The sequence below is a fragment of the Nicotiana attenuata genome, chromosome 2 (genome assembly GCF_001879085.1).
Source record: "Nicotiana attenuata strain UT chromosome 2, NIATTr2, whole genome shotgun sequence".
Taxonomy (NCBI): domain Eukaryota; kingdom Viridiplantae; phylum Streptophyta; class Magnoliopsida; order Solanales; family Solanaceae; genus Nicotiana; species Nicotiana attenuata.
In genome coordinates, this window is record NC_031990.1 from 64,779,876 (window position 1) to 64,799,726 (window position 19,851).

A 19,851-nucleotide genomic window follows, 5' to 3' on the forward strand; every position below is an offset into this window, starting at 1 on the left:
AATAAGACTGCTCCTTCATTTGCTCCTGAAGACTGTGCCTGTTTGGACTGTGATGATAGACTTACTCGTTAGTGTAGGTTTAAATTCTGATGATATGTACATAAATTTGAATTGTGTTATTGGGACTGTTGAGATTATTAATTTGAAGTATTCATTCAGTGGTATTGTAGGTTAGTTTAGTATCATGTTCAATTAGATTTCGTTTTTTTACTGAGATTGGAATTGTTCTGGACGGCTTTAGCCTGTTATAGACTGTTTTGAATTTCAGAAGGTATCTAGTTATAATAGGTTCAATTTGTTTAAGAATGATTGTTTAAGTTCCATTTGTTCAATAAGTTCAGTAGGTTCAATGGTAAATTGTTCAATAAACTGTTAATTCAGGTAAAAGAACTAAAATCAGAAATTTCCGGTAATACTTGTTTTGCGTTAAAATCAGAATTCAGTCCAGTAGTGAAATGATTGGCCCATTATTTGTTGAATTGGTATCTTTTAATTATAATTTGAGTTCTTGTGAGTGAGACTCACGCTGAGGCCCAAAATTGTTATAAGTCCAAAAATCCTTTAAACTATATTAGGAATATGGGGATTAATTTGCAAATATAAATTTAGGTTCTCGAGTTAAGTAGCGGGTTCAAATTAAGAGGGTCCTCCCTTTTGTTTGAATTCGGACTTGAACTCGAGGCCCGAATTTATAAATGTAAATTAATTAGGCCCTTTTAGAGACAAAAACAAACAAATAGAAAATCTTAGTTTGCTTTAGGACAACCTTTAAATAATAAAAATGAGATGAGCCTCACCAAATAAAATACATAAATTGCGGGGCCCTCATTAAATACTCCTATTAAAATACTTAGAATTTGGGGCGTGTCGTTTAGCGAATTTCACGGCCCTCAGCAAAGATAATAATAGGCGCGCTTTTTAATAATTTTACCTTCCTAAATACGGGTGTGCATTCATGCAACCCAAATCCAAATCCAAAAACGTTGAATAAAAATGTGTCGAGGATCCGGGTGCATTTCATGTGACGTGATCCGAAAATACATTTTTAAACGACGTTCACTTTCTTAAAATTTAACTAAAAGCGGTAAATAATCTTAAAATTGCACTATAGGTTGGAGCATGTACAAAAATTAGATTTTAGCCATTTATAATAATTTAAGCGACCGTGCTAGAACCACGGGATCCGGGGGTGCCTAACACCTTCCCTCTCGTCAATAGAATTCCTTATTCAGAATTTCTGGTTCGCAGACTCCAATTGGGAAGTCGACACTTTTCCTCGATTTGGGATTTAAGTTAAACCGGTGACTTGGGACACCAAAAGCCAAACCTATCCCAAGTGGCGACTCTAAAATAAATAAATAATCCCATTTCGAATAATGTCACTTTAAATGGAAAAACTCCCTTATACATTATCCTTCGGGGTGGTGTGTAAAAAAGGAGGTGTGACAGCTCTGGCTACTCTGCTGGGATAACGAACCCAGAATTTCGATTCAGGGTTCAAGAATTCGAGCTTAGTACAATTGTTATATTTGGCTTTATCTGATTTTTTCTACATGTTCCATGCTATATGTGCTAAATGTTTTACCGCTTTGATATTTGTTGAAATTGTATATCTAAACTGTCGCGAATCCCTTCCTCTCTCTGAGTCTTCTACATCACGGAGAAGGGTGCACTTCGTGTAGCTTCTCTTCTGTTTAGAGTCTTTCCCAATTTAGAACGAGGTTTGGATAAGTTGCTAAGCCGGCGGAGCTTCTGTATCCCCGGTACGCTACCTCCCCCTCGGCTCGAGTTGTCCGCTCGGGTAAGCCAGGTCTAGACCAATAAACCTAGGGTTAAACCTAGAAGAACAAAAACTCATGCCGGATCCCTAGTAGGACATTTGTTTGCATCATGTGCATTTGACTTAGGGGACTTAACACAGGGGTTGGGTCCGTCTAGGACAGGTGACCTGAAATAAATTGACCATCCTGATGCATCTTACGTGCTACTTGCGCATTTATTTGCTCGGCCTTGCATGTTGACCGGCTTATCTAAATGAGTGAATTATAAAAATAAGCAGTGTGAGGGTGACCATTTGTTGTGAAAAACCAAATGCCCAAATAGTACCGAAATGCTGCCGGATTTTTGAAAAATGAAAGAAAAAAAGACAAAAAGAAAAGGAAAATATTTTAAAACATAGAAAGAAAAATTGCTGGTCAAAATAGCTTGATTTTGGCAATTTTAACCGAACTACGCGGGCCTGATTCTCACCGGATGTGAGATACGTAGGCAAACCTCATCGGTTCCGACCCCAATTTTCAAAAAATTCAAAAATATTTTCTTTTAGTTCCTTCATTAAAAATCTTTCTTTAGAAAATTCAAAAAAAAGAGAAAATAGTTTTTAAACTCAAAAAATGGTTTCCTTCTCTCTAATGTTTTTCATCAAATAAAAAGAAAAATCAATAAAACTCAAAATCCAAAAATACAGGTTTCCTTCATTTTGAAGCATTTTTCCAAAAATCTAAAAAAAAAGAAATCAGAAACAAAAATCCAAAAATACTTTGTAAATGTCTTTCTTTTGTAAATGTCCATAAAAATTTTGAAAACAAATTGAAGTCCAAAAATATTTTCGCTTTTCTTTAGAAGCGCTTTTGTAAATAAATAAAAGCTCAAAAATTCGAAACATTTTTCTCAAAAAGTCCCTCTTTCGAAAATTAAGAGGTTACATCCGAAATCCAAAAATATTTTCTTTCTTCCTTAGCCTATTTGCTTTATTCCCAATCTTCCCGAACTACGCTGGTTTGATTCTCACCGGATGTGAGATACGTAAGCAACCCTCGTCGGGTCCAACCACCCTTTTGCAAAAAATAGCCAAAAATACCAAAATTTTCATTTTTGTCACAAATAAGACATGTGATGTCATTCTTGCTTAAAATAAGCCGAATGTCCTCAAAAGGACGCCGGAAGGCTGTTTTTGCAAGAACAGCCACCTTGGGTCATTTTCAATGGTTTGGGGGCACAACCTTAAAATCTCCCTCCCGTAAGTGCTGAAAGGCCGTATCTGCAAAACCGAGTCTTTGTTTTCTTAAATAAAATTTTTAAAAAATAGCCACTTTTTCCTTTTAGGTCAAAATAAATCATTAAAATACTCCTTAGATATCTTTCTTTCATAAATAATAAATACAAAAAAAATACAAATTTTGAAAATTGAGTCCAAAAAATATTTTTGCTCAAAAATCCAAAACATTTTCATAAAAGTCCCTCTTCCGAAAATTAAGAGGCAACTTTCAAAATCCAAAAAAAAAAATTTTCTTTCGTGTTTAGAAAATAAATAAAAATTCAAACAAATATATTTCTTTTTACTTCTAAAAATTCCCAAAGTTCCAATAAAAAGAAAAGAAGTGTTTAGAAGTCTTTCTTTCAAAAATTCAAAGAAAAAATCAAAATCAAAAATCAAAAAAAAAAAAAACAAGTTAGCTTATTTACCTTATCTGCAAGAACTACGCTTGGTCTGATTCATGCGGGGTCATGATACGTAGGCAATCTCCATAGGATTCAACCGTAACCCTAAAAAAAAAGGAAGGAAAAGAGAAACAAGAGAGAAAGGAACGCAAAAAGGAATCGAGAGAAAGACCATGGTAAAAGTAAAAGGAAAAGCAGAAAATGAAAAATAGAGGGAAAAGAAAAATGAGAGAAAAACAAAAGAGAAAGAAAAGAAACAAGAGAAAAGCCGGGATGACGCATGCAACCGAAGCAAACATGTAGATATTTATTTAACTGTATAGGTGCATCACACTCCAATGTGTGTTTACCTATCTGTTAGTTATCTCAAACTAATCGTGTGTTGCTGTCAATTCCAGCTGAGCTTTTTAGAAACAGTGGTTGGTTTGTGGTAAGCTGGCCTCACATCGCTATTTCACCAGATCCAAAGGAAATACAGAGATGTCATCTGAAATGATTTTGCCTGCAATCCCCATACCCGAAGACAGCCCCATCTCGGGGGTCCCGGCCTCTGAATCTTTTACAGCTGAAGAAAATTGGATCTTGCGCCTGCGATTGATGGAAATGTGGGATGCTTGGAACAACGGAAAGGAACCTCCAAGCACCATTCCCGGATTCCCAGAGTTATTCCCTAGATCTAGAGGTGCTACTACTGTCCCTATCAGCCACCCTCATACTCCTTTGGGACAGCCTACCATGACCGCTCACTTCGTTGGAACACCTTCTGAGGTCCGCCCCCAGGTGTTCCCAGTAGGAGCAGCTCCTAACATCTTCACTGCTCCACCATGCCCTGCTACAACACAACCTTCACTGCCAAGGCCTGTCTTTGATCCCTCAGCTTTCANGATGCCTAGAAAACAGCTTTCACTACACCCTGGGGCACCTACTGTTATCGGGTCATGCCATTTGGGCTGAAGAATGCTGGGGCAACTTATATGAGAGCCATGACCACCATTTTTCACGATATGATGCATCAAGAAATAGAGGTGTACGTGGATGATGTAATCATTAAGTCCCGAACTCAGAGTGACCACGTTCGAGATTTGAGAAAGTTCTTCGAACGGTTGCGCAAGTATGATCTGAAGTTGAATCCAGCTAAATGTGCCTTCGGAGTCCCATCAGGCAAGCTCCTGGGTTTCATAGTCAGCAGGAGAGGTATTGAGTTAGATCCAACAAAGATAAAGGCCATTCGAGATTTACCTCCTCCAAGAACTAAGAAAGATGTGATGAGCTTATTGGGCAGGTTAAACTATATCAGTCGATTCATCGCTCAACTGACTACCACCTGTGAGCCCATATTCAAATTGTTGAAGAAAGATGCAGCAATCAAATGGACATCCGAATGTCAAGAGGCCTTCGACGAAATCAAAGAATATTTGTCAAATCCTCCAGTATTGGTCCCACCGGAGCATGGGCGACCCCTCTTCTTGTATCTGACAGTGTTAGAAAATTCTTTCGGCTGTGTTCTTGGGCAGCATGATATAACTGGGAGAAAAGAGCAAGCAATTTACTATCTGAGCAAGAAGTTCACCAGCTACGAGGCCAAATACACCTTGTTGGAAAGAACATGATGCGCTTTGACGTGGATCGCCCAAAAGCTGAGACATAATCTTCAAGCCCATACCACCTATCTAATAACCAGGTTGGATCCTTTGAAATACATATTCAAGAAACCGATGCCCACTGGGAGGCTGGCAAAATGGCAAATCTTGCTCACTGAATTCGACATAGTCTATGTTACTCGCACGGCAATGAAGGCCCAGGCGTTGGCAGATCATTTGGCTGAAAACCCGGTTGACGAGGAATACCAATCATTAAGCACCTATTTCCCGGATGAGGAAGTAAATTCAGTGGAAGCCATCTCTGAGGACACTCGTGCTTGGAAAATGTTCTTTGATGGAGCAGTAAATGCAAGAGGTGTAGGCATTGGGGCAATCTTGATATCACCCAATGGTCAGCACTACCCAGCTACAGCTAGGCTCCGATTCTTTTGCACAAACAAATACGGCTGAGTATGAAGCCTGTATCATGGGCATGAATATGGCGATTGACCAAGATGTTGAAGATTTATTAATTATGGGGGACTCTGATTTGATTATCCGGCAAGCCCAAGGGGAGTGGGAGACTCGAGATGTTAAGCTCATTCCCTATCGACAGCATGTGGAAGATCTCACCAAACGCTTCAAGTCGATAGAATTCAGGTATATCCCTCGGTGTCATAATGAACTAGCCGATGCACTCGCCACTCTAGCTTCAATGCTGCCTTACCCAGGCAATGCCCATATTGACCCTCTGGAGATTCAAATCAAAGAAAAGCACGGGTATTGTAATGCGGTTGAGGTGGAGCCCAACAGTCAGCCTTGGTATCATGATATCAAGAGATTTCTGAAAACACAGGAATACCCTGAGCAAGCCACTGGAGATTAGAAAAGAACCATAGACGGCATGCGAGCGGTTTCTTCTTAAGTGGTGATGTTTTGTATAAAAGGACCCCGGACCTCAACCTGCTAAGATGTGTTAACGCCGAGGAAGCTGGGAGAATTATGCATGAAGTGCACGCAGGAGTATGCGGACCTCATATGAATGGTTATGTGCTGGCAAAGAAAATTCTGCGAGCCAGGATTACTGGATAACTATGGAAAAGGATTATTTCAGCTTTGTTCAAAAATGCCATCAATGTCAGGTGCACGGTGACTTGATTCATGCACCCCCAACAGAGCTTCATCCAATGTCAGCACCTTGGCCATTTGTTGCTTGGGGCATGGATGTCATAGGGCCGATCGAGCCGAAAGCTGCGAATGGGCATAGATTCATATTGGTGGCAATTGACTATTTCACGAAATGGGTTGAGGCCATCACTCTCAAGTCAGTCACCAAGAAAGCGGTGGTAGACTTTGTGCACTCTAATCTCATTTGCTGTTTTGGCATTCCTGCAACTATCATTACCGACAATGCTGCAAATTTGAACAGTCCTCTGATGGGAGAGGTATGTGAACAATTCAAAATAACGCATAGAAACTCCACTCCTTATCGGCCAAAAGCCAACGGTGCTGTCGAAGCAGCAAATAAGAACATCAAGAAGATTTTGAGAAAGATGATTCAAAGCTCCCGGCAGTGGCATGAAAAGCTACCCTTCGCATTACTCGGGTATCGTACCACAATACGTACATCAATTGGAGCAACACCGTACTTATTGGTTTACGGTACTGAAGCAGTCATACCTACAGAAGTGGAAATTCCTTCACTCCGGATAATCGTTGAGGCGGAGATTGAGGACAGTGAGTGGGTTAAAACCCGACTAGAGCAATTGTCATTAATTGATGAAAAACGGATGGCCGCAGTTTGTCACGGGCAGCTATACCAGCAAAGAATGACCCGCGCCTACAACAAGAAAGTGCGTCCCATGAATTTTGAAGTGGGACAACTGGTACTCAGACGCATTCTCCCTCATCACCAGGAAGCAAAAGGGAAGTTTGCCCCTAATTGGAAAGGCCCATACATAATTCGGAAGATATTGCGAAGAGAAGCACTGTATCTGGGAGACATCGAAGGGAATGATCCTGAGACAGCAGTCAATGCAGATGCAGTAAAAAGGTACTATGTCTAGACCTCCTGTGGCGATGGCTTTTGCGTAATTGAGATGACGAAGGCTTTCTTTCCCGTTACCCCAAATACTATCAATCCTTTGTAAACCCTTTGAGCCGGTCACTCTTCTTTGATCACCCTCTTTGGAACCCAGAAGTACCCGCGAAAAAAAAAAGAAGAAAAAGAGCAAAAGAAAAGAAAAAGGAAAAGAAAACAAAAAGAAAATAAAAACCAAAACAAAAGCAAAAACAAAAACAAAAATTATTTTCCTGAACTACGTCTGACTTGATTCCGAAAGGATACGTAGGCAGCCTCTCACTGAGGTTCAGTCACACCAAAACAAAAATCCCAATTTCCCCAAAAGATGAAACTGGGCAGATGATATAATGGTTCGGCCATGAATCCGCCGAAATGGTTCCAAAGTTGTAGTTCCGCCCAAAATTCTGTTTACCCCAAAACCTTGTCCAAGTCCTTCCGATCAATTGGCAAAGGCATGGAAGTGAAAAACGTCATTGTCGGAATCTGACACAATACAAATTGATAGAAATAAAATGAGAGAGTCTTATCGAACCTTCGGGCACCATAAGGCGATGGTGAGAAGAGAAGCTGAAAATGAGAGAGTCCGCTTAGTGAAAACTCGCAAAGAGCACTATCGGGCGACGGTGAGAAGAGAAATGAGAGAGGTCGATTGGCGAAAACTCGCAAAGGGCGCTGTCGGCCGAAAAGAAGACATCTCATCATTAAAAGAGTCCTGGCAAGGTTCCTTGGTTTTGAAATGCAGATCAATGGGTTCACGAGAAGTTGGAAAGTTTGTGTGGGTCGGGCGTCCAGTCCAAGAAGCATGTCATGTTCGTTTGAAGCCAGCATCCACCTCAGATAAGTCCTTCTCTTTCCCCGAAAGGGATGCTTCTCTTTAAACTCATATGCTTTCCTTTTGCATACTTTTTCCTTGAATGCCTTTCGGTTTAACTCTGATTCCATAACTAGTACAAAGAAAAGGTGGCAGGACCGGCTTCGCAGGGCTCCGCCTGGTCAGAGGCGAAGAAAATACCCAGCCTCAGCGAGTGCGTCAGGCCAATCTCGACTGACCATAGTGGTTGATGCTTTCAAAGCAAGAACATTGGAAAAGAAAGGAAGTCAAAGGCAAAGGTCCCAAGGGCAGAATAAGGTGAAAAGGCTAGAGCCCACACGGGCGAGTCATCATGAAGTCCTAAGGCTGAACCCGGTCGGTTTGAAAAGAGATTCACCCTCAAGGCAAACGAGCAGCAAAGTTCTCAACGGAAATGGGGCCGGGATCAAGCAATTGAGATGATCAAGGCCACAAAACCAACCACCGTTTCAAACTAACAAATTGTTCTTTATTGAAAACAGGTCTAATTCAAAGCAACCATGCAAGAAGCAGGTGTAATCCAAAAGGAAATGAAATGCGCAAGCGCTGAAACAGCTTTGCAGCAGGAAAACGACCAAAAAGGAAGTTTCCCCTCCCCAAATTCTTTCATGTGTTTTGCTAAATAAAAGGAAAACATATAAAGAGGAAAACAAAAGAAAAGAAAAAGAAAAAGAAATAAAAATGAAAATCCCAAAAGAAAAACAAATCATGGTAGCATAGGATCCCATTCCTTAAATATCCCGGCCAAAAAACCGAGGATCTCCCGGCCAAAAACCGTAGAGCTTTTTCTTTCCAAATCCCGGCCAAAAAACCGAGGATCTCCCGGCCAAAAAACCAAGGAGCCTTTTCTTTCCAAATCCCGGCCAAAAATCCGAGGATCTCCCGGCTAAAAAACCAAGGAGCTTTTTCTTTCCAAATCCCGACCAAAAAATCGAGGACCTCCCTGGCATAACCCAAAGAGCTTTTTCTTTCCAAATCCCGACAAAAAAACCGAGGACCTCCCTGGCATAACCCAAGGAGCTTTTTCTTTCCAAATCCCGGCAAAACCCGAGGATCTTTCTTCTTTCCGTCCCGGCATAACCCGAGACCCTTTTTCTTTTTCCGGCATAACCCGATCATAACTTGGATTCATTCATAAGGATACACAATCCTGATTTGATCCCTGGCATAACCCAAGGAGCTTTTTCTTTCCAAATCCCGGCCAAAAAACCGAGGATCTCCCTGGCATAACCCAAGGAGCCTTTTCTTTCCAAATCCCGGCCAAAAAACCGAGGATCTCCCTGGCATATCCCAAGGAGCTTTTTCTTTCCAAATCACCGAGGATCTCCCTGGCATATCCCAAGGAGCTTTTTCTTTCCAAATCCCGGCCAAAAAGCGGATCTCCCTAGCATAACCCAAGGAGCTTTTTCTTTCCAAATCCCGGCCAAAAAAATCGAGGATCTCCCTGGCATAACCCAAGGAGCCTTTTCTTTTCGAATCCCGGCCAAAAAACCGAGGATCTCCCTGGCATAACCCAAGGAGCTTTTTCTTTTCAAATCCCGGCCAAAAAAAAAAACCGAGGATCTCCCTGGCATAACCCAAGGAGCTTTTTCTTTCCAAATCCCGGCAAAACCCGAGGATCTTTCTTCTTTCCGTCCCGGCATAACCCGAGACCCTTTTTCTTTTTCCGGCATAACCCGGTCATTTTCCAGCATAACTTGGATCCATTCATAAGGATACACAATCCTGATTTGATCGCTTAGATATGTGTCACAACTAACTCACGAAATTTTCCTAGTGAAAACCGGGGCATAAAATTTCGTTCGTTTGTTTGTTTTGGTATCTTAAGCAGGTCAACCTCAAGACGCAAGGTGCGAGATGGCTAATGGAATTAGTCTCAATCCAGAGTCAAGAAAAGAAGAAAAGGACAAAAAGAAATGAACCCAAAAGTGAAGCAAGCAAGAGTGCGGATTGCTCAAAATCTGATTGAAGTCACAAGCTCCGCTGATCCTGTTTTGACCCAATGTTGCATGAAGAAATAAACATCTACAACTTGCGAGCATCAAGATTCAGATCGAAGTCCACAACAGACTCAAGATCAAGTGTCAAGAGAATTATAGATAGGAATCTTGTAACTCATAGTTGATAGGCATAGCTAGCTTAGCTTTGATTTTCCTTTTGGTGTAATAAGGAGGTCAGCAAGCAGTAGCAGCAGCAACAGCAGTGAAATCACAGGTCCTGGTAGTCCCAGCTACCAAACTTTCCAGAACTACACTGACCTGATTCCTTTATAGCCAAGGATATGTAGGCAACCTTTGAAGCAGGGTTCGGTCAGATTTTTCAAAATGCTTCTCATGGAATGCCAAGCAGGCAAAAATCTCTCAAAATTGCTCATTTATCTTTACCCGAAAACCCTTCGTGTCTCCGAGCAAAGAGGGGCAGCTGTGAGCACGTGCTTTTTGCCTCGCTTGAATTATTCCTATAGAATTCTTAAAATTAGGACTTTTCTTTTTTTTTTTATTTGAATTTTAGGGAATTAATTGCATGATTTTTGTGTTTGTTTGCATTTTGTGTGCATTTTTAGTTGGCATAATTCATAAAAAATACAAAAATAGTACATTTGCATTTAGGACCCAATTTTATATTTTTTAGTTCTATTAGGTTATTAACATTACAAAAAATGAAAGAAAATAACAAAAAATGGTTCCTTTTGCATTCTTACTTTTAATTTTCAAATTTGTCTTAGTTTTTTTGAAATTAGGAGTTAGGTAATTCTTGAAAATTAATTAGTTTAGTTTTAGAATTAAATCAGGTCTTTTTATTTTTAATTTTGTATTTAACAAAAATCAAAAAAAAAGGGAGAAAAAGAGTGAAAATAAATAATAATAAAAAAAAAGAAGAGAGAGAGAAAACAGACTGGCCGACATTGGGCCAGTGATTAAATAATTCACCAGCCCAATCTCTAAACCTCTTCACAAACCCACAGTCCAAGCCCAAAATACCACATGTCCGGTCCAGCACCCCCACAACCTAAACGACCCCGTTTTGCTTGCAATGAATCTCAGCCGTCGAGGTTTGCTTGATCGAACGGCTGAGAAGCTGGGGTGTATAAGTATATATATGTCCAAACGATCCTACCCCCCTCAGGACCCCCCTACCCTCTCATCTCTCCCATCTCTCACCGGACACCCCAATACCACCGTTCACCGCCGTCCGCCGCCGGCCGGAAATCGCCTCCGCCGGCGGCGAAGCTCCAAATGACCCCAAAATTTCGCCACAAGCTCTCCTTCTCCTCCTCTTTCCAACCCCCAAAACCATCTCCCTCAATTCATCACCAGTTTCTTCGAATCTTGGATCAAAGATTCCGGCAAAATCCTACCTTCGCCAAATCCGACCAAAATCACACCCCAAGCTCTCCTTGACCTCCTCATTCCGAATTTCAAGCCGGAATCCTTCGAATCCAAGAGGAATCCCACGAATCTTAAATCTAAGTTCTGAAGAACTTCAATCCGTTTGGGTTTTCAAGTGTTCGAGGGGTCTTCAATTAATGTTATTTGTTTATTTTTAGGCAAAATAAACATATAACATTAGTTGAGGACCAATTTCGAGAAGTTAGTCAATTTGTTCTCAAAACCGTGAGTTTCTAAATTTTTCTTGTTGTTTTATTTGAATTGTTTTCCCTTCCATGACTGTTTTGCTTCATTAATTGAGTGGGATTCTGTTTTCATCCGTTAGGAATCAGTAATCAAGTTTTGCTCTTCTTTGTTCTTGTTCGAATTTGTTCTTAAGCTTTTCATTAGTATAGGCATTAGTTATTGTTCAGTGTTTTAGGTTTAGTTTCAATTTTTGATTGACCGTTTTTTTTCTTCAGTAAGGTTTCTCCTTGTTCGATTAAATTTTCTGCATAATTAATTAAGTCTGATTTGTTTTAGTCATTGTTTCAGGTTAGAGTCTGTTTTGATTTTGGTTTCAATTAATTGACCCATGGATGTTACTGTTAAATTGATCTTAATCCTGTACGTTAGTTCATTGATTACTTTAAGTAATAATTAGAATTAATTAGTTAGGACGAGCTTATTGGATTTGTTAACTGAATTGCCCATTTCCTGTGAACAATTAACCATGATTACTACTAGGGTAAAGGGAATGGGTCAGTCAACCATAGTTAGTAATTTCAGGGGTAATCAAGGGTAGTTTGGGCATCTAAAATGGGTTGGTTTGTTAAGGTTAAGCAATTTCAGAACGCAAGTAAGGGTAATATAGGCATTCCATAGGTAGAAAACAAAACTAGAACACCCTAGGGCCTTCTAGAAGGGGGCCTTAGTGTAAGTTTCTGCATTCTTAATGCAGTAACTTGAGCAACAAGCCACAATTTCAGGGATTAATCACTAAATTCTGAAATAAAAAAAAAGGGAAAATGGGGAGTGAGTTCCAGAACATTCTGCCCTCTTCCTTGCCTATAAAAAGCAGGCCTAGTGCCTTGATTTACAAGTTTTGAACAATCTGAAAAATTCCCAAAAGTTGGAGAAGCTCTGAAAAATTCCCCCCACTCTCACAAGTATTCATCAGCTCAAATTTTGAATTTCAAAACTTCTTCTAGATCTAAATATTTTCAAAAAAAAAAAAAACCAAAAAACAAACAAAATATACAATAGAAAAATCCAAAAAAAGGTCCTATTGCATTGCATTTTAGGTGATTTGAGTTATAGACATTAATTCTCGTCTCCTAGATTGACTTTTAAGTACTGAAGTTTCAGAGATTCCTGGATTTCAATTTGAGTCAGTTTTTGGGTGTATTCGAGCTATTTGGTGTGATTTTGAAGTGAAACTGGTCGGTCAAGTCTGTTTCGGGTGATTCTGCTGGTTGATTATTCATCCGTTGTTCATCCTTGGGTCATATTGGTGTTATTTTGGGTTTCAATCGATTCTGCTGTTGTGTTGCTGCTGGTTTACGTCTGCTGCTTTGCTATTTTCTACTAATTCTCCTTCTTCTTTCATATTTGCCATAATTCCAGGTATTAAATCCTATCCTGTTGTATTGGTGCTGATTCGAAGTGCATATGCAATAAGACTGCTCCTTCATTTGCTCCTGAAGACTGTGCCTGTTTGGACTGTGATGATAGACTTAATCGTTAGTGTAGGTTTAAATTCTGATGATATGTACATAAATTTGAATTGTGTTATTGGGACTGTTGAGATTATTAATTTGAAGTATTCATTCAGTGGTATTGTAGGTTAGTTTAGTATCATGTTCAATTAGATTTCGTTTTGTTACTGAGATTGGAATTGTTTTGGACGGCTTTAGCCTGTTATAGACTGTTTTGAATTTCAGAAGGTATCTAGTGATAATAGGTTCAATTTGTTTAAGAATGATTGTTTAAGTTCCATTTGTTCAATAAGTTCAGTAGGTTCAATGGTAAATTGTTCAATAAACTGTTAATTCAGGTCAAAGAACTAAAATCAGAAATTTCCGGTAATACTTGTTTTGCGTTAAAATCAGAATTCAGTCCAGTAGTGAAAAGATTGGCCCATTATTTGTTGAATTGGTATCTTTTAATTATAATTTGAGTTCTTGTGAGTGAGACTCACGCTGAGGCCCAAAATTGTTATAAGTCAAAAAATCCTTTAAACTATATTAGGAATATGGGGATTAATTTGCAAATATAAATTTAGGTTCTCGAGTTAAGTAGCGGGTTCAAATTAAGAGGGTCCTCCCTTTTGTTTGAATTCGGACTTGAACTCGAGGCCCGAATTTATAAATGTAAATTAATTAGACCCTTTTAGAGACAAAAACAAACAAATAGAAAATCTTAGTTTGCTTTAGGACAGCCTTTAAATAATAAAAATGAGATGAGCCTCGCCAAATAAAATACATAAATTGCGGGGCCCTCATTAAATACTCCTATTAAAATACTTAGAATTTGGGGCGTGTCGTTTAGCGAATTTCACGGCCCTCCGCAAAGATAATAACCCGTTAGTCGCTTTAGGCGCGCTTTTTAATAATTTTACCTTCCTAAATACGGGTGTGCATTTCATGCAATCCAAATCCAAATCCAAAAACGTTGAATAAAAATGTGTCGAGGATCCGGGTGCATTTCATGTGACGTGATCCGAAAATACGTTTTTAAACGACGTTCACTTTCTTAAAATATAACTAAAAGCGGTAAATAATCTTAAAATTGCACTATAGGTTGGAGCATGTACAAAAATTAGATTTTAGCCATTTATAATAATTTAAGTGACCGTGCTAGAACCACGGGATCCGGGGGTGCCTAACACCTTCCCTCGGGTCAACAGAATTCCTTATTCAGAATTTCTGGTTCGCAGACTCCAATTGGGAAGTTGACACTTTTCCTCGATTTGGGATTTAAGTTAAACCGGTGACTTGGGACACCAAAAGCCAAACCTATCCCAAGTGGCGACTCTAAAATAAATAAATAATCCCATTTCGAATAATGTCACTTTAAATGGAAAAACTCCCTTATACATTATCATTCGGGGTGGTGTGTAAAGAAGGAGGTGTGACAAATGTGCAGGGGGATCTCCCGGGATACCATCCCGTAGTCCCAAACGTAAATGTACAGGGAGATCTCCTGGAATACCGTTCCGTAGTCCCAAAGTAAATATGCAGTTCAACCAAACAGAGATAGCAGTTACAGCAAGAACCACAATTTAGGCTAACTCCGAGTTAAGGAAGAACATGAAATTTCACTAAAACATGCTACATCAAGTTCAGATAGGTAGTTAAGGCAGTTAAGACAGTTAAGGCACGTAGGCATGCTTTCCTAAGCTAAACAGGATAGTTACATATACTAATGTTGCCCAATTAAAAGAAAATAGATATTTGCATAGTGAAAATGGGATTTTTCAATAAATAGCCCGTGTACGCACTCGTCACCTCACGTACACGGCGCTCATATATCAAACAGTACCAAATCCTAAGGGGAGTTCCCCCTGACAAGGTTAGACAAGCCACTTACCTCGAACCAAGCTCAAATCAATCCGAAATAATGCTCTTTCCACGAATATCCGACTCCGGATGGCCCAGATCTAGCCCAATCACTTACATAACATAAATATAGCTACAAACAATTAATTTAGCTAATGAAATCAAAGCTAAGGCAAGAAAATAGGAAAACACCCAAAAATCCTCCCCGGGCCCACGTTTCAGAATCGGGTAAAAGTCACAAAATATGAAACCCATTCACTCACGAGCTCACTCGTGCAAAAATCATCCAAATCTGACGCCTAAATCCCACTCAAATCTCGATTTTTGGTTGGGGAACTTTTCCCGCAATTTCCCAACTTCCTCACTCAAATTCCTTAATTTATGGAAGAAAACAACTATGGATTAATGAAATATGATCAAAATAGGATTATGTATCGTTACCCAATGTTTTCCTCTGAAAAACTCTCGTAAAATCGCCTTCCTCCGAGCTCAAAATCGAATTTTATGGAATGAACACCAAACCCTCGAATTCTCTCTTTTTCTGCCAGACAAACCGCACCTGCGGACCCTTCTTCGCACCTGCGGCGCCGTATCTGCGGGATATCCATAGCAGGTGCAGAAGTCACTTAAGTGGGCTGGGCCGCACCTGCGAGCCCGCTCCTGCGGTCCCCAACTGCTTCTGCGGATTCCTTACTGCATCTGCGGACCCAGCTGATCTAGGCCAAATTCCGCTTCTGCGGTTCCTTAGCTGCTTCTGCGGCTCCGCATCTGCGGTCCAAAATGCGCAGATGCGAAAACCCCAGGTGTAGCAACTTCAGCAATTTGCATAAGTCTCAAAAACCAATCCGTTAAGCATCCGAAACTCACCCGAGGCCCCCGGGACCTTAACGAAACATACCAACCAATCCTAAAACATCATATGAACTTAGTCGGGCCTTCAAATCACATCAAACAACGCTAAAATTGTGAATCACCCTCCAATTCAAACTTAAAGAACTTGAAACTTCAAATTTCTACAACCGATGCTGAAACCTATCAAACCATGTCCGATTGACCCCAAGTTTCTCACACAAGTCATATTCAACATTACGGACCTACTCCATCTTCCGGAATCAGATTCCGTCCTCGATATCAAATTTCCACTACCGGCCCAACACTCCTAAAATTCGACTTTCGCCATTTCTAGCCTAAATAAGCTACGGACCTCCAAAACACAATCCTAACACGCCCCTACGCCCAAAATCATCCAACGGATCTAACGAAATTGTCGGAACTCCATTCCGGAGCCATCTTCACATAGTTCCGACTACGGTCCAAATTCTAAGACTTAAGCTTTCATTTAGGGACTAAGTGTCCCAAAACACTCTGAAGCCCAGAACGAATCATCCCGGCAAGTCACAATAGCAGAATAGATAACGGGGAAGCAGTTAATGATCGGGGCGCAAATTTTCAAAACGACCGGCCGGGTTGTTGCAAATATACTATGGAGTCCAAGATGTCTATTCGCGCCCACCCAATACCCAGAGGAGCTCTACCAATAGCTATATCGGCTATTGGCCTTTGTGAAAGCTCGTTCATTCTCATATCATGATTTGAGAATGATGAATTATTTCTTCAAAATTTTATATGTCATCCACCATCTAAAATTCATCATTTATAATATTTCTATGTCATATCATGATGAATTATTTCTTCAAACTGATTTTCCTTATCAAAGACACAGTAAACAATCTATGCCATGTCTTTTAAAAGATTAAAGACAAACCACAGCATGTGAACTTCTAAGTCTTGCTAGTTGATTGAGAGTGGACCACTAATTAATTAAAAGCTGAATGACACAAGTGCTTAGGGTATAAAGAGATGTAATTTCTCTCTTTAAAAAAGATTGGCATTATTTCTGTTTCAAAAATATTTATACATTTTAATATTTTCCTAATATGAATCATTTATAACCATACAAATGCTATGACACGTTTTATATGACAAGTTTTAAAAATTTTACAATCACACAAATATTATAGCTTATTTAAGATCATATATCTCAAAAGTCATCCTTTATTTATTAAAATTTGTATCAAGTTAAACTATGACAATCTATTTTTGAAAGGAGAGAGTATATATCATACAACGTGAAAAATAGGCAATTTAGCACGTCTTTTAGATGCAATATGTGAATGGTGAAAGTGCGAAAAACATGAGCAAGTTTCAGTGACCTAGCACCCTAGACAATGGACAAACATCTCAAATCAATGACAAAAGTAAACATCATATGCATCTATCAATGTATCATTCCTGTTAACTTTGCTATCAACTTTTGGAGATAAGGATTGCTGCAGCTGCCAACTAAATCAATCACACAGTCAAGATTTCCTTTATAGGATTGCTGAGGTCAGCTGACAAGATGAGGTTTTGACTAATGAAAGTGCTTTCACATCTCCTTGTAAACCGTGGTCGAAACCACAATTTTACCAAAGGATTCAAAATATAAATAAGTAAATAGACGAAGAGCTGGTTGGGTTAAGGGGATTCAATATTTGTTATATATATCATAATATATACATATATAAATAATGTAATTTTTCGGTGAAGCGTAATATACTTCAGCACTTATACAAACTAAACAAAGGAACTGCACATCAACAAGAAAACATACAGAGAATACAAGCTCGAATACTGTTCAACCAACCAAGATGCGCCTAAAGGAAAAAATTCAATCCGTCTCATTACAAATTTATTTTTAACAATATTGAACTTATCAAGATCTGAAGAGCAGATAAGCCTTAAGCAGATGGCTAATTGTTTCTAGTTAACTTTATTTGTGAAAAAAATGGGCAGCCTGATGCACTAAGCTCCTGCTATGCACGGAGTTCAGGGAAGGGCCGGACCACAAGGGTCTATTGTACACAACCTTACCCTGCATTTCTGCAAGAGGCTGTTTCCACGGCTTGAACCCGTGACCTCATGATCACATGGCGGCAGCATTACCAGTTACGCCAAGGCTCACATTCTTTAAATTTATTTTTGAACCTAAATAAATAAATAAAATGAACATGTTTTTAGATCTTCAGATATAAACAGAGTTGAGATCTCTAACAATTTAAATCTTCAGATATCAACAGAGTAGAGATTTTAGATACAAAATTATTTTTAGGTATTTGGCCCTAGAAAAGAGTAAGATAAACATGTGAGCTAACATACTGCAAATATAAAACAAACAAATGAATGAACACGTTTAATTTTTTATATAATGTGGTAATATTTATTAGGTTTTTTCAGCCGAATAAAAGACTAGGTCATCTTATGTGTCCTTTAGTTGTATTTCTTGCAAGTTTCCGGTATAAACTAAACTAGTGAAAAGGGTAAATGATATTGTACAACCGCTTTCAAAATAACAACAAGAAAATGTGTAAACTTTTATATACTATTGCGGCTACTAAATATAAATAATTTCTTCCGAGGGCTAAAAGTGATCTTTACCCAATAGTAACAGCAGCAAAAGTAAAGTATACATATGAATAAATTTTGGGCCTCTCTCGCCTGTCTCAAATTTTTGGGCTTCTCTCGAAACTGATCTGCCAAGAGGCCCAAGATCTTCAGTTGCTTATCGGCACTGAATGGAGAACAGGGGTGATTTGCACAAATAAGATCATTTAGTCCCACCTTTTAAATTTTGACACCCTTAAGAAAAAATTTAGAAACATAACCCTGCCCAAAATTTTGAGGAATGCAGCCAATTCGAAGAAGGCTGCCAGAATTTTTAGAGTTCGGAACCAAAATATTACTTTTTTGGACTCAAAGCACAAAATTAGGTGAAAAAGAAACTGGTGACCAAAGTATATATAACGCATTTATTCAATGCGCTATACTTTAATGGCACGTTTGTCCGTTAAGATATAGTGCATTGGTTACATGCGTTATATGTAAACTTTACTGACCCACCAATAATTCATCTAAACTTTACTGGTCCACCAATAATTGAGGATATAACGCATGCATCATAGGCGATATATTATAGGGCATATGATGCATGTGCTATATCCTCAATTATTGTACCCCCGGACTGATTTTTTGCTTATTTAAGGAGGATCAGAATTTCGGGAAAAATCCACTCAGGATCCTTCAAGTCTACCGATATATTTGTTTGTTTAACTTATTTTGCATTTTGTTATTAGTTTGCGTTGATTTTTCATTTTCGAGCATTACGACATGTCTGGATGCAATGACGTACCAAGATGTTACTGTGGCAAATGTGCGATTTCGAAGCCATGTTGGTCAAATTGCAATTTGGGGCGCAGATGTTGGATGTGTAAACAAGTTGTAAGTTATTATTATTGGAAAAAATATCTGTTAATAGTTCTTATATATAGTCAAACCTCTCTATAATAGCCTCATTTGTTCCGAATATTTTTGGATGTTATAGCGAAGTGCTGTTATAGAGAATATATATTATAACATAACATGAAAATTAGTTCCGAAAAAGCTTGGTTTTTATACTGAAGTATTGTTATATAGGGATGTTGTTATAGAGAGGTGTGACTATAACATGTTAATTAATAGTCTTTGGTTATCATCCCCATTTGTAGGACGGAAATCAATGTGGTTTTGAAGAATGGTATGATTAACCCATTAACCAAGAATACTACAAATCATGTCTGCTAAATATTTGGAATCTGACCGGTGAGTATGAACTCTAGATCTTGAAACTGCAAGAACAACTTGCGGCAGTGAAGGAGAAACTAAAATAGGCAAAAGAAGAAAATAATCGGTTTGAAGAGAAATTTTAAGTGGTTGAAGCATAGAATGATGGGCGATAATGACTAAACAAACACATGGATGAGTTTGGTGTAGTTTTTTATTTTTATGTTGTACGTGTCATGTCTTATCTTTAATTGTTAACGAATTTAAATTTATGTTAAGCTGTCTTTCTTTTTGCGTGTTCTAGTGTTAGATTAATAAATAACTCGAAAAA

General features: G+C 38.9%; 1 protein-coding gene across 1 annotated transcript in view; it reads left to right on the forward strand.

Annotated features, from left to right (window-relative positions):
* LOC109220420 overlaps nt 1-19,203 on the forward strand; it is a 54,988-nt gene extending 35,785 nt beyond the window's left edge. Inside the window, exon 2 of the mRNA XM_019384895.1 lies at nt 19,055-19,203. Within this exon, the coding sequence (XP_019240440.1) occupies nt 19,055-19,203 (149 nt within the window). The remainder of the gene's footprint in view (nt 1-19,054) is intronic.